Here is a 15,606-nt window from a genome sequence, read left to right on the forward strand (position 1 = left end):
CGCCCCGCCGCCGCCATCCTGCCCGCGCTACCGCCGGGCTGTGCCCGCCCCGCCTTATCGGTCTCCGCGGCCTCCGCCTCCACCTGGAGCGCCCATTCCCCCGCCCGCCTCGCTCTGCCTAGCGGGCGGCTCCGAGCGGGGGAGGGGAGAAGCGACCCGTGGGCGCCGCCATGTTGGATACGACGGCGGCCGCATGTGGCCAAAACCGCGCGTGCGTTCGTTTGTTCATTCTTTCGTGCAGCTGCTGGGTCGGGGGAGAACTTGGCCCCGGGGATGAAGCGGAGCCCGGGCGGGTGCGAGCAGCAGCAGCAGCAGGAGGAGGAGGAGGCTGCGCGCTGCTGCCTGCTGGACGCGGTGCTCAGCTCCCTGTATGATCTCGGTGGGTGAGAGGGGGAGCCGCGTGTGTAGGGCCGGGCGTTACCGTCCCCTAGGCAGGGCTCGGGGCTGCTCGCTCCGGGGTCCCATTGCAGACCCTGTGCCCCTTGTGGGTGGGGACAGTGCAGCTCCTGCAGTTCCAGTGACCCCAGAAAGTTTGTCCGTAAGTCTTTCATCCCCTTCCCCTAGAGACCCGTAGGCTTCCCCCGAGCCGTGTTCAGGTAGCAGTCGATTCCTCCCCAGATCAAGAGCTCAGTCTCTCCTTTGACTGTAAATTTCATGGGCTCCTCAAAATAGCTGTATTACCTCCTTCCCCAGCCCGGTATCTCTGCTTAGCATTTAGTCTTTACTAGGCTAGCAGTCCTTTACTATGTGTCCATCATCACTGTGGTACATAGACACCCTGTGGTCCCTTGTGCAAGTAAACCTGCCTGTTGATCGGGGCTATACCAGTGGCTCTCAACCTTTCCAGACTACGTATATGCCTTTCAGGGATCTGATTTGTAGTGGGTACCCCAAGTGTCACCTCACTTAAAAACTACTTGCTTACAAAATCAGACATAAAATACAAAAGGGTCACAGCACACTATTACTGAAAAAATGCTTATTTTCCCATTTTTACCATATAATTATAAAGTAAATCAACTGGAATGTAAATATTGTACTTACATTTCAGTATAAACAAGTCAAATTTTAGTTTGTACTGACTTCACTACTGCTTTTTATGTAGCCTGTTGTAAAACTAGGCACATATCTAGATGAATTGATGTACCCCTGGAAGATCTCTGCATACCCCTGGGGCATGTATACCCCTGGTTGCGAACCACTGGGCTATACAAAAGAGAGTGAAAGGTTGTGAGGGGAAAACAAACACTAAATGTCTTAAAGTCTGATTATTGGGTACATGAGAAAAGAAAGCTGAAATGTTTGTTTTGAAGCACAGGAGAAGAGCCGTTAGTTAAAAATGAAAAGAAAAAGATCCAAAAGAAAAATGTGGAGAACAAGATGGGGTCAGAACCTTCCAGAACAGTAATGGAAGATAGAGATGCGTGCCCTGATTCAGCAATCTCTGGCAAAAGGAAAAGTGCTTCCAGTTTCTTTGAAAAACTGAAAAATGAGATGCATCATGACTCTGTTGATTCAAAACGAGCCACCCCAGAAACCAGGGCTTCTAATGCTGTGTCACCCGAATCTACGCAACAGGGAAAGACAACAGAGGTGGAAGTTGTGACATTTCGTGGTCGGAATAAAAAGAAGAAACCTAAAGTGGAACTCACTCAGGACAGTGTTTCAAAGGTAATGATTGGGTCATTCATTCAGATCAAAGGAGGTGGGCCAGGGCTCTGAGGTGGTACAGAGTATTCTCTCTTTCATGTGCTTGGCTGTCTGGTGGTGTTCACATGCTCAGGGTGGAACTGACTGCCATATGTAGAGTCAGGAAGGAATTTCCCCCCAGGTCAGATTGGCAATGACCTGGGGGGAGGGTTTCTCCTTCCTCTGCAGCATGAGGTCTGGGTCACTTGGTTCATCTGGGTACATCTCAGTTAATCAATTTCCTGCCATGTCAGGAGCCTCCAGCAGTGGTGCACCTCAGTCGCTCCTACTAGTCTCTGCCTGTCAGGTAATAGTTTAGTCTCCTGAGGAGTATAATACCTTTGTCTAATTTCAGTGATTGGGTTTAGTGTGCGTGTGCTGGGTGATGTTGGTGACTGTGATATACAGGAGATCAGATGATCTGGTGGTCCCTTCTGGCCTTAAATTGTATGACTTTCTGAAGTCTTGAAACAGCAGAGACTATACTAGGCCAAATCCCTCCCTGGCAAACTCCATTGACATAAAACTAGATGAATTTGATGTTTTTTGACATAAAAAATTGCCAGTATTTTTAGACTATGTTTTGTCCATTATTTATATTATAATAACACAGTAGGCTAGGCTTTTTTCTTGCACATTGCTGACAGAGTGGCTACTTCTTAACATGCCACAAATTTGCTATTTGTTGCTGTAATACATTATAAACATATTTCCTTACAAATGTAAGATTTTCGTCCATATTTGCTTTGACATTCAAATTTATAATGTAGTGATTTCAATTACCTCAGTTAAATCTATTAACTAAGAGTTGCTTGAACGGAACGTGCATTAAGGATGAGATTTTCATAGCCGTCTAGAAGACTAAAAGGGCAACAAAAATGATTGAGGAGAGATTAATAAGACTGGGACTTTTCAGCTTGGAAAAGAGACAACTAAGGGGGGATATGATAGAGGTTTATTAAATCATGACTGATGTGGAGAAAGTAAATAAGAAAGTGTTATTTATTCCTTCTCATAACACAAGAACTAGGGGTCACCAAATGAAATTAATAGGCAGCAGGTTTAAAACAAACAAAAAGAAGTATTTTTTCACATAACACACAGGAAACCTATGGAATGCCTTGCCTTGCCAGAGGATGTTGTGAAGGCCAAGAATATAACAGAATTCAAAAAAGAACTAGAGAAGTTCATGGAGGATAGGTCCATCAATGGCTATTAGCCATTGGGCAGGGATGGTGTCCCTAGCTTCTGTTTGCCAGAAGCTGGGAATGGGCAAGAGGGGATGGATCACTTGATGATTACCTGTTCTGTTCATTCCCTCTGAAGCACCTGGCATTGGCCACTGTCAGAAGACAGGATACTGGGCTAGATGGACCTTTGGTCTGACCCAGCATGGCTGTTCTTATACTTTTATGTTCAATGTCTAGTTTCTGTTAAAGTTAAAACGAACTGGACATCCAAACCCCTTAAATGGCTCTGAAAATACCACCATAGAAGTACAAGATTATTATTAATCTGTTGTCTGTCCGGGCAGTGAGCTTATTTTGTAATTTGCCACTGTGAATTATCAGTCAGACACACACAGACATGCTCTCTATGCCTTCACCAAGTGTGCTTTTAGTAGGGCTGCCGATTAATCGGAGTTAACTCACGCGATTAACTCAAAAAAATTAATCGCGATTAATTGCAGTTTTAATCACAGTGTTAAACAATAGAATAAAAAATACCAATTGAAATTTATTAAATATTTTGGATGTTTTTCTACATTTTCATATATATTGTATTCTGTATTATAATTGAAATCAAAGTGTATATTATTTTTGATTATAAACATTTGCACTGTAAAAATGATAAACAAAAGAAAGTACTTTTCAGTTCACCACATACAAGTACTGTAGTGCAATCTCTTTATCATGAAAGTGCAACTTACAAATGTAGATATTTGTTGTTGCATAACTGCACTCAGAAACAAAACAATGTAAAACTTTAGAGCCTACATGTCCATTCAGTCCTACTTCTTGTTCAGCCAATCGCTAAGACAAACAAGTTTGTTTACATTTGCAGGAGATAATGCTGCCCACTTCTTGTTTACAATGTCACCAGAAAGTGAGAACGGGCATTTTGTAGCCGGCATTGCAAGGTATTTACATGCCAGATATGCTAAACATTCATATGCCCCTTTATGCTTTGGCCACCATTCCAGAAGACATGCTTCCATGCTGATGATGTTTGTTAAAAAAATAATGTGTTAATTAAATTTGTGACTGAACTCCTTGGGGGAGAATTGTATGTCCCCTGCTCTATTTTACCCGCATTCTGCGATATATTTCATGTTATAGCAGTCTCGGAAGATGACCCAGCATATGTTCATTTTAAGAACACTTTCACTTCAGATTTGACAAAACACAAAGAAGGTACCAATGTGAGATTTCTAAAGATAGCTCAGCACTCGACCCAAGGTTTAAGAATCCAAAGTGCCTTCCAAAATCTGAGAGGGACGAGGTGTGGAGCATGTTTTCAGAAGTCTTAAAAGAGCAACACTCCGATGCGGAAACTACAGAACCCGAACCACTAAAAAAGAAAATCAACCATCTCCTGGTGGCATCTGACTCAGATGATGAAAATGAACATGCGTCGGTCCGCACTGCTTTGGATTATTATCGAGCAGAACTTGTCATCAGCACGGACGCACGTATTCTTGAATGGTGGTTGAAGCGTTAAGGGACATGTGAATCTTTAGCGTATCTGGCATGTAAATATCTTGCGACGCCGGCTACAACAGTGCCATGTGAACACCCGTTCTCACTTTCAGGTGACATTGTAAACAAGAAGCAGGCAGTATTATCTCCTGCAAATGTAAACAAACTTGTTTGTCTCAGCGATTGGCTGAACAAGAAGTAGGACTGAGTTGATTTGCAAGTTCTAAAATTTTACATTGTTTTATTTTTGAATTATTTTTTTTGTACATAATTCTACATTTGTAAGTTCAACTTTCATGATAAAGAGATTGAACTACAGTACTTGTATTAGGTGAATTGAAAAATACTATTTCTTTTTTGTATAGTGCAAATACTTGTAATCAAAAATAAATAGGCAGTGAGCACTGTACACTGTGTTCTGTATTGTAATTGAAATCAATATATTGATTGAAAATGTAGAAAACATCCAAAAATATTTAAATAAATGGTATTCTATTATTAAACAGTGCGATTAATCACAATTAATTTTTTTAATCGCTTGACAACCCTAGTTTTTAGTTTTATGTGAAAAAATATGGTTACTTCTAAGACCCCAGTTCTGCAAAGATTTATGCATGTGCTTAACTTTATGAATAGTTCCATTGTTTTCAATGGGACAACTCATAGTAGTAAAGTTAAGCACATGTGTGTCTGTAGGATTGAGGTCCATTTTCCCAGTTTAAGGGAGATGTTTAAACAGATTTATTCAAATTTATAATGCTGGTGGAATACTTCAGGCACTTTGCACAGACTAACAATATTTACAACAAAATTTAAATAATAATCAATGTATAGAAGTTACAATGCTACGGGTAAAAACAAGCCTGCCAAGTGATAGATAAAACAGTGAGTCATACCCCTTGTATTCCCAGCCCTCTTATACAAGTAGCACGAGTTAAGCTTTTATAAGCGCCTTGTTCAGTAGAAATATGTTTGTTGCTTCAGGTCAGAAGTAAAGCTTTGCATAGTCTTCAACAAGCAACGGCAAAGATGGGTCTAGTGTCCTAGAGACAAAAAAGACAAAAGTCTGTCTCTCAGACTCTATGTACATGTTTTGTGTTGTCACTGAGCCACCAGCTGGCTCTGCTCTGATCTTGTGAGGTGGCATAGAAATGACATTCATAAGGATTCTTCCTCTTCTCTGGAATCACAATCTTCTACAGTCAGTACTGTGTTTGCTCATATACAAGTTTGGAGAATCAGATAGCTCAGGGAATTGAGGATGAGAAAATGGAGCCTTTTAGGTTGTTGGCTTAAATCCAGACCTGGTCTGCAGTTGTCTGGTGGTCTCAGTCCATTTCTTAATGGTGTTCAGATCCCAAAAGTCACCATCGTAACTGGCCCACTTGTTGACAGAGTGATCAGAGACAAGGATTGACAGAGCCTAGTAACTGAACTACCTCCCATGCCTAGAAGAGGTTCCCTTCAGTTATTAATTAGTTACAGAGTTTTGGGGTAGCTTATGTGTCTATTTCAAAAATAGTGTTTATTGCCATAATCTCTAAGGTCCTGATGCTAAAATGAGCTTTGCCTGGGTGGACCCCTGTGCTCGCATGGAGTTCCACTGCCCGAAGCAGGGCTCGGCGCAGGTCCAGGGTTCTGCTGAGGTGGAGCTCGTTGCAGGACTTGGACCTTAGTCATGAATAGCTCGTGAGAGCTGCAAACCATTGTCCATTTTACGATGGGTTCTGCTGTTCATCCCTCTGTTTCTAGGAATCTCTTTACATTGTTTTTCCCCTCCCCAACACACTCTTCTCCCTCTTCTTCGTGTTTATGGTTTTTCGCTTATGGAAGGTTTTCGCAAATAGCATGTTACAGAGTGCTTGTCATTTCCAGAACAATCAGATGGTTGAGTTGTGACGTTTCATACCCCTAAACTTTGGCAAAATTCAGATATTTGGGTTTGATGTGTTGAGTTAACTTGATACAGAGAGGAGCTGTGGCATGAAATTCAGGTTTGATACGAAAGGTGGTTAAAACTCTGGGGAGAAGGTGGGCAGGAGAAGAATCCTTTTGCATTTAGACAGTAAAAGTTGAGTGGACGTAACAGTGAAATGGTCTGAATTTTCCAATCCAGAGTGCCACCACGCTGCATCAGCCTGCTTAGGAGCTGGCTGAGTATTGGCCTAGAGAGGTTCTGCAGTTTGTTGTCACTGCTCCCTGATTGCCAAACTCAAGAATTAAAAAAAGAAAAAGAAAAAAAAAGACACTGAAATAACTGCATGAGATTGGTAATAAATCTGAAGTGCACAGAGAAACTTTCAGGGTCCAACATGAATGCATTACACACCTTTGCAAGTAGCACTGTATCCTGAAAAGAGCAGAAATCTTACATGAAAATAGCCTGTGTAGAGACAGTTGATGCTGTTCTCAATTTGTCAATTCGTGCTGCTTCATACCCTGCCATGACATCTCCTTCCTCCTGCAACTGAACCATCTCAGAGTTGTGGGATTTTTGGTTAAGTCTGCAACTGTAGAACCTCAGGCAACACAGCATTCCAGTCACAGCTGAGGCATGTTGGCAGGGTAATGTGAAGAAGCATTCATTGCTGCTGCCTCTGCTGTGCCAGTTCTTTGGTTAAACCAAGTTATTCACTTTCCGGGACTGTCCACCCAAACTCCTTTCACGAGCATGAACTTTACCTTTTGAGGGGAAAAAAATATCACACAAAGCCGAGCAGATATAGGGCTCTGAAATGATCTAAGCTTTGGGTGCATGAGTTGCTTAGCAGAAAAGATGTAGTTTGTATTGTTCTCTTTGTGGGCAACTAATAGTAGATTTCTTTATTTTATTTTTTTTAAATAGTGCTTTTATTGGCCTGCCATTGTTGACTGTGCTCCTGCATAAGATTTTTCTCTTGTATCCATCATTTAAGATGGCTATATACATTAATATATTTGTTTGTGCAAACAACTATAAATTGAGCATTGTCCTGCATATTACCACAAGTTGTCAGGCAGATACTGGTACTACTGTTCCCTCGAGGGATACACAGTTTTTCCATGGCTGATGTACAGTTTGTTTTGACCATTCTGTGTGTCCCATATTTAATGTGTGAAATAAGTGATTTCAAGCTTGTATCCTCTTCTTATTCTTTCTTGGTAATCTTATTACAAATTAGTAATAGAAGTATGTAAGGTAAAAATGTATTTTGCAGGCAGTATTTTTTTTCTTTCTGACAAACTGCAAATTAAATTTGAACTTTTAAAGCAAGTCTGCATTGCAATTGTTATGCAGAATGTGGCCAGTATATTTTTAAACAGTGAGTAATTGTGGAATACCAGTGTCCACACAAGATGAATAGAGTCTGCTTTTTAGATTATTTTTCTTGTGTGACATTCGCAGTGGTAAAAGACTATCAAACAGGAACACACACACAGGATAAAGAAATATGCATTTTTAGATTTCATACTCTGGACACTACACAAGTTCCATATAAAAGTCTAAAATGTCTACGTATTGTAACAGACACACAAGAGGTTCCTACTGAAAGGCTCTATACTCTTTCTAGCATTTTATTGCCATTCAAATAACTCTCGCCATTGGCACACATTTTACATCGCTGCTAGTTGTCAGATTTAAATGGAAACATTTTCTTTTCTTTATAGACAAAGATGGCTATTCCAGAGAAAAATGTGGATGGACAAGAATTTAATTTAGAAAAGGTAAGTTACTCTGGCTTATCTAATCATACATACAATATGATGGGAGCTAATTTAGCTACAACAAGTCAGGAAAAAGATCTTGGGGTCATCGTGGATAGTTCTCTGAAGATGTCCGCGCAGCGTGCAGAGGCGGTCAATAAAGCAAACAGGATGTTAGGGATCATTAAAAAGGGGATAGAGAATAAGACTGAGAATATATTATTGCCCTTATATAAATCGATGGTACCCCCACATCTCGAATACTGCGTACAGATGTGGTCTCCTCATCTAAAAAAAGATATATTGCACTAGAAAAGGTTCAGAAAAGGGCAACTAAAATGATTAGGGGTTTGGAACGGGTCCCATATGAGGAGAGATTAAAGAGGCTAGGACTCTTCAGCTTGGAAAAGAGGAGACTAAGGGGGGATATGATAGAGGTATATAAAATCATGAGTGATGTGGAGAAAGTGGATAAGGAAAAGTTATTTACTTATTCCCATAATACAAGAACTAGGGGTCACCAAATGAAATTAATAGGCAGCAGGTTTAAAACAAATACAAGGAAGTTCTTCTTCACACAGTGCATAGTCAACTTGTGGAACTCCTTACCTGAGGAGGTTGTGAAGGCTAGGACTATAACAGCGTTTAAAAGAGAACTGGATAAATTCATGGTGGTTAAGTCCATTAATGGCTATTAGCCAGGATGGGTAAGGAATGGTGTCCCTAGCCTCTGTTTGTCAGAGGGTGGAGATGGATGGCAGGAGAGAGATCACTTGATCATTGCCTGTTGGTACACTCCCTCTGGGGCACCTGGCATTGGCCACTGTCGGTAGACAGGATACTGGGCTAGATGGACCTTTGGTCTGACCCGGTACGGCCGTTCTTATGTTCTTATGTTATGTTAATGAATGCTTTGTGTGTGTGTGTTTGAGTGTTTGATTGGGAAAGTTAAAGTCGAGACCAATTTGGAATGTTCTTAGATAAGTTTATCTTTTGCAAACAGAGCATTCCAGAATATATTGTTTGGTGCAGGCGTGTCAGAGGACTGCTAGAGCTGTTGTGTAGGGCAACCTTTGAAGATAAATGTATCACTGTTGTTCCATGTCCTCTTCTTTCTAATGTATTGGTAGCCAATAACGAATGGTCACTGGCTCACTCTGTGTGAGCGTCTTATAGCTCCTCTCCCTCTATTTGTTCTTTAGTTATATTATTAAACTAAAGTAAAAAAATGTGTATTTACTAATTTCTCCTCTGCATGTGTACCCAGAGACTGGGTGGAAAAAAATAAACAGGTAATGATAGGTGTTCCACAGTAGTACCAAATTTGATTAGTCTTATTTTATAACATGTTGATTTGCCAAACATTTGTTAAGCATTCTCTGGAATAAATTTCCTTTGTGGCGTGCCAACCATTGTTTTGTGATAGCTCATACCTTCTCTGAAATGGTTTCAAATTTCTGTAACGTTTTAGGCCCGTCTGGAAGTACACAGGTTTGGAATCACTGGCTATGAAAAGAAAGAACAGCGGATATTGGAACAAGAACGTGCCATCATGCTGGGAGCCAAGGTATATAAAGATGGTACAAAATGTTGGTTTTTGTCTCTTTCTAAAATACTTTTTTTTTTAATCACACCCCTGCTTTTGTATACGTTCGGAGAGTCTATGGATGATGGGAGAATTAGTAGGTGTATGACATCAGAAATACCCAGAAAGTGAAAATATGATTGAGAGGGAAAGTGATTTCTATTGAGGCCATTTGAAATTTAGTTTGTGAATTTTGTGGGTTTTTTTAACCCTTACTTAACTTGTTTTTCTCCCAGTGTTTCAGTTAAGGCCTGAGGGAGCTTTCCATCTACATTTCCGAGTGGTCCAAGAAACCACCACCAAAAAAGGAAAGAAAATAACAAGCAGAAATCCTTTTTCTTTTAGGGTTTGTTTGATTTTGGGAGTTCTTTTATTGGGGAGGAGTGTGTGGAAACCTTTTAGACTTTCTTAATAAGCCCCCCGTGTCCACTCCCCAAAAAGGACACAAACCTATTTATTCTGTTTCCCTTTGTAGGCCCTCATGGAAGCTGATGCTGTGTAGAAACATGTAGATTTTTAGAATATGTTTGAATCTTTCTTGTAATGATAGCTTTACTCTTCTGTTTCACTGCAGCCTCCCAAAAAGGAATATTTGAACTACAAGATTTATCAACAGAAAATTAAAGAGAAGAAAACAGTGAAGAAAGAAGATCATAGTATGGTTTGTATGCGATGCTTCCTATAAAATAACAAGGGGCAGGTCGCAACTAGCCCAGTAGCTTAATGGGATAATGACCCAGGTTTCATTACCAGTTCCAGTCTCTTATTACTTGGGCTGGCGCTCTGCCTTGAAGATGGAAGGATATTGTTCCAGTCAGCTGCAACTCGTTAGATTGTACTGTGGTATTGATCTTCTACAGAGCGTCCCATCCTGTCAGAAGGACAGCAGCCGTTATATCTAGCCTCAAGAGTGGGGATTGTAGAGGATTCTAACAGGAATAGAGAGGCTGTCACATACTCCCTGTCCCATAGATCTCACCTCTCTCCCCCTACTCCCCCTAAGGTTTTGTGGCAGGGCTGGGAGATCCACTGAGGTTTGTAGTAAGCTTTACAGAGATTATACAGTAACTCCTCACTTAAAGTCGTCCCGGTTAACGTTGTTTTGTTGTTATGTTGCTGATCAATTAGAGAACATGCTTGTTTAAAGTTGTGCAATGCTCCCTTATGTTGTTTGGCAGCTGCCTGCTTTGTCCACGGCTTGCAGAAAGAGCAGCCCATTGGAGCTAGCTGGTGGATGGTTGGAACCAGGGTGGACCAGCAGCCCCCCTATCAGCTCCCCTAAGTTCCCTGTGCGGCAGCCGACCAGCAGGCTATCAATTGCTGGGCAGTTCAGCTGTCCCTCCCCCCACTGCCATGTGCTGCTCCTGCCCTCTGCCTTGGAGCTGCTCCCAGGAGCCTCCCGCTTGCAGTGCGGGGGGTGGGGGTGGGGAGAGGGGTGCTAATGTCAGGGTGTCCCCCTCTTCCCCCACTCCTTTACCCCATCAGGCCATTTCCACAGAGTGGGGTGGGGGGGACAAGACAGGGCTCAGGACAGAGGGAGCTTGCTGGCAGCAGCTGCTGTCTCAACTTGCTGATCTACTTAAAAAGGCACTGTACTTAAAGTGGGGTCAGTGTACTTAAAGGGGCAATGCGCATCTCTCTCTCTCACACAGGGTGTGTGTCTCTGTCTGCCATGCTGTCTCCCCTCCCTCCATTTGTGCTGCCTTGTAAAGTGTGAGGCTACATTAACAACAATGGGTTAACTCTTGAGGGCTCAGCCGAGTACTAGTTCATCATTTAGCAGTAAGGCATTCCCTGGGAAATATCCCACCCTCTGACTTCACCACCTCAACCAAGCTTCACAATCATCATTGCTGTGTACAGTATTAAATTGTTTGTTTAAAACTAATTTCCCTGGAACCTAACCCCCCCCATTTGCATTAATTCTTATTTGGGAAATTGGATTCGCTTAACATTGTTTCGCTTAAAGTCGCATTTTTCAGGAAGATAACTACAGCGTTAAGCGGGAGTTACTGTATTTGTAAATTCCAAAAGGTGTGGGAGGACTTCTTGGTAACTCAGTGGAGCTGCCGTTGATGCCGATCAAATCCTTTTCCTTGGTCTTTCCAAGGTCTTTCCAAACTGCCTTGTCCATCTGTGGAATTGTGAAACAGATTGCCATATTAGGAGGGGAGCCTAGAGTTTATTACTCCACTTATTCCCATGAGTTATTTGTCCTGATTCTAGCAGGGCTGTTCCCATCAGTGAGGATTGTTCACATGATTATGGAGGATGCAGATTTAGGATAATATATTTGGTTTAATTTCCCATGTGCCAGCCCCACCCTTAAAGTTGACAAACTGTTTAAATCAAACTAGCAGTATCGCTTTCACCTTTCAAAAGAAACAGAATTAACTTTAGTGGATTTTTACTGCACGTTGCCTAATTACATTTGGCCAGATCCTCAGCAGATGCAAATCTGCATAGCACCATCAAGGATCCAGCCCATTATTTAAGACACCATGAAACAGTCCGCTCCCTAGACACACAATATGCAGGAGCCTTTATGTTCTGGACTGCTGTTTAGCCAGGAGTGTCTGTTCGTTTTCCACTGAAATATTTATCTTTAAATCTGATATCAGGAATATAAATCTGATTCTATCAAGAAAAAGAAGAAAAAAGGTCAGGAGCGGAGGTGAGACATTTTAACTAAGTATTGATAACAAACTTGCTTTTGCTTAAGCTTTCCTGGTGAATTGCCTGTAATTAAAAATGCAGTCTTATGGAAAAGCTGTGCATATCAAAATGGGAGTGTATTTTTCATATACATTGTAGAAACTCCTCACTGCAACTTTGTGATCTTGTTTTGTCTAACCTTTTAAACTTGCTAATTTAAGCATTCTCAATTAAACTGCCTTAGTTCTGCCCTGACTTGTCAAAAGGTTTTGAAATAGTGGTCTGGGAGTAAGGTGAGGCATTTGATGTGAAATCTAGTGCCTTCCACCCCCATCTTACAAAACAGGGCATCGTTTTTGTCCCTGAAGAAATGTTTTGCAGGATAAATTTTAAAAACCACATGACATGCTCAGAAGGTGTAATTGCATTTTTAATTACAGTGTAGTTGGTTCACTGGAACTATTTCTGTATTTCTCTAAGAGCCTTTATGCTTTCTGATTTTATTTATCCAAATATCTGTGTGTGGTTAGTTGTTAAGACAAAATTTAATCAAATGCATAAGTGTTTGCAGGATTGGGCTATATATTTGTAAAACTTTTCAAAACATATTCATGGCATAACCAGGGCCATAAAATAAGGAAAAAGTACATGGAAAAAGGCTACTTTTGACCTAAATGAAATAATGTACTCCTAATATTTTTCTTATTTTTGTATATATTCTTCTAGGGGTGGTTGATTTAAAATTATAACTGATTTTAGGGAAGGGCTAACCTTCTAATTTTAATTTTAAAATTTGTATCATATTTTTGGAGTTTGTGTCAATTTAAAATTTGTGTTTATTTAATGTATTAGATGCAATGGCCTGTAGCTAAGACTCTATATTAATAAACTTCAAACTACTACTATTGCATAATTATAGGTTATGAAACAGGTGTATTTTCACCTTAAATGTAGCATTTTTTGCAGATATTTTGGGTACTTTGGATGCAGGGCCGGCTCCAGGCACCAGCCCAGCAAGCAGGTGCTTGGGGCGGCCCCTGGAAGTGGGCGGCACGTCCGGCTCTTCGGCGGCGGGTCCCTCAGTCTGTGTCAGAGGGACCGGCCACCGAAGAATGAAGCGGCGGCGTTAGAGGTCCCAATCGCGATCGCGGCTTTTTTTTTTTTTTTTTTTGCTTGAGGCGGCAAAAACTGTGGAGCCGGCCCTGTTTGGATGATGACTTTTCTTTATCCTAATTTTATTTTATTTTTTAAACCTAGGAAATCCAAAAAGAAAAAATCAGCAGTCAGTGTTTTGCCAACAGGACAGGTTGGAAAATTTACAAATGGGACATTGATTCTTAGAGGTAGTGACCTAAAGAAAATTAAATCATCAAAAGCAGTTAAATGAAGTTGTTACACCACATCAAAACAGAAAGTGAAAAATGAGCTAGAATTAATATCCTAACTGAAAAATGTCTACATAGCCAATGTTTCTTTGCTGTATTTTAATACCTGTCGCAATACCTTGGGGGTTTTTTTAACCTCAACATCACCGAGTTTCCACTCTGGGGAGAACATAAAATGCATTGTTACATCATAAATTCTGAGTAAGAAAAAATAAGTTATTTTTTCCTAATGACAAGTAACCTAAATAAACTATTAGTTTCATTGACTAACAAAGGTATTGTACTTTATTCGTCTGAGAACTGTTCACTTTGCGAGCTGAAAATTACTTGGGTGTTGTCTCAATGCAAAATGTTTGTTTGGGTTTTTTTTTAACTGAAGCAAAAAAGTTTAGCTGTTTGTGAGTATGAGGACAGCGAGGAAATAGCCCAAGCTTTCCTATTTAAAAATAACATTCTTTGGATGTTTGTGCTTTTTTTTTTTTTTTTTTAAACAGCTCTTGCACTGAAATACAACCATAGGTGGGCAACTCAAGTTTAGCAGGGAGAATAACCCTCACTGTGGAGTCCATGCTTCTGAATGTCCTGGCGACAATTGGCAGGCAGTTGGCCCAGTAATGACAGTTCAGAAAGCACACTTCATACATGCACAGCACCAGGGATGGATTAAGGCAATCTCGGGCCATGTGGAAGGCATGACAGAGCGCTCCAGCTTGGCTCTTCTCTCCTCACAGAGGCAGGGGCATCAGCATGGGATTCCCTTCTCCCCAGGAGTGGCGTTGTATGTTGTCCTCTCCTCAGCAGAGGCAGAAGGGGTTCACCCACTTCTACCTCCCCAGCGAAAGGACAGCAGCCGGAGCTCTCGAGTACTTCATCCCAACAGCCAGGGCATATTTATTAAGGGGTTGTCTTCTGTGGGGGTGGTGTTGGGACAGTCCCCCAAAGTAGGGTCTTGACATTAATGCCCCATTGAAATGCAAGGGGCAGTTCATACCTCTTGTAGCTACTGCTTAGGGTTCTCAACTAACTCAGGCAAACATAAGAATGGCCATACTGGGTCAGACCAAAGGTCCATCTGGCCTAGTATCCTGTCTTCCAAAGTGGCCAATGCCCCTGTGCTTCAGAGGGAATGAACAGAACAGGTAATCATCAAGTGATCCATCCCCTGTCGCCCATTCCCAGCTTCTGGCAAACAGAGGCTAGGGACACCATCCCTGCTCATCCTGGCTAATAGCCACTGATGGACCCATCCTCCATGAATTTATCTAGTTCTTTTTTGAAACCCTGTTCTAGTCTTGGACTTCACAAGATCCTCTGGCAAAGAGTTCCACAGATTGACTGTGCGTTGTGTGAAAAGCATCACTGCATTAATTACTCTGTTCATGTTTTCAAGGGCTATTTTGCAACCCTAAGGGCTAGAAACTTTTTATTTTATTTTATTTTAAAATGAGAGTTCCGATCCTAACAATCGCCTGACTCCTGAGGTGGGGGTCACAGGCACATGCTTATGCCTTAATCCAACCCTGCGCGGTCCTTGAGCTGTGGTTTGTTTAGCCACTTTCACCACCGTTCTAAACAAAGACTAAATTGCATATCTGTTTGGGCTAATGGGTATGCAGAGTCGTTTCTGCATATTGAGCATTGTCCACTGAGCATGCTTGGTAGAAAATGTTAAATTGACATTATATGCTCAGAGATGAGTTCACTGCAGAGCCAAGTGCTCGTGTTTCAAAACTGGTTGAAGCAGTTGAGTTTCGCCTCCCTGCTATGTTGTAACTTGAATTTTCACACTCACTGCCAACCCCTCTAGCCCACTTCTTCTCTGCTCCACTTTTGAGTTAAGGTAGCTCAAGCTTTTTTCCTTGGCTTCAGTTGCTTAGATCCCTTGAACTTTATGGGTGCTTAGACCCTA

At 41.5% G+C, this 15,606-nt stretch overlaps 1 protein-coding gene across 1 annotated transcript; it reads left to right on the forward strand.

Annotated features, from left to right (window-relative positions):
• Positions 1-265: 265 nt before the first annotated feature.
• On the forward strand, positions 266-13,901 carry C3H1orf131 (chromosome 3 C1orf131 homolog). The gene is made up of 7 exons (XM_065401883.1): positions 266-379; positions 1,319-1,671; positions 8,037-8,093; positions 9,544-9,639; positions 10,232-10,318; positions 12,279-12,331; positions 13,570-13,901. The coding sequence occupies exons 1-7, from the start codon at positions 274-276 to the stop codon at positions 13,697-13,699; spliced, it is 882 nt and encodes a 293-aa protein (XP_065257955.1). The 5' UTR covers positions 266-273; the 3' UTR covers positions 13,700-13,901.
• The last annotated feature ends 1,705 nt before the right edge of the window (positions 13,902-15,606 follow it).

This window comes from Emys orbicularis, chromosome 3, assembly GCF_028017835.1.
Source record: "Emys orbicularis isolate rEmyOrb1 chromosome 3, rEmyOrb1.hap1, whole genome shotgun sequence".
Lineage (NCBI taxonomy): Eukaryota > Metazoa > Chordata > Testudines > Emydidae > Emys > Emys orbicularis.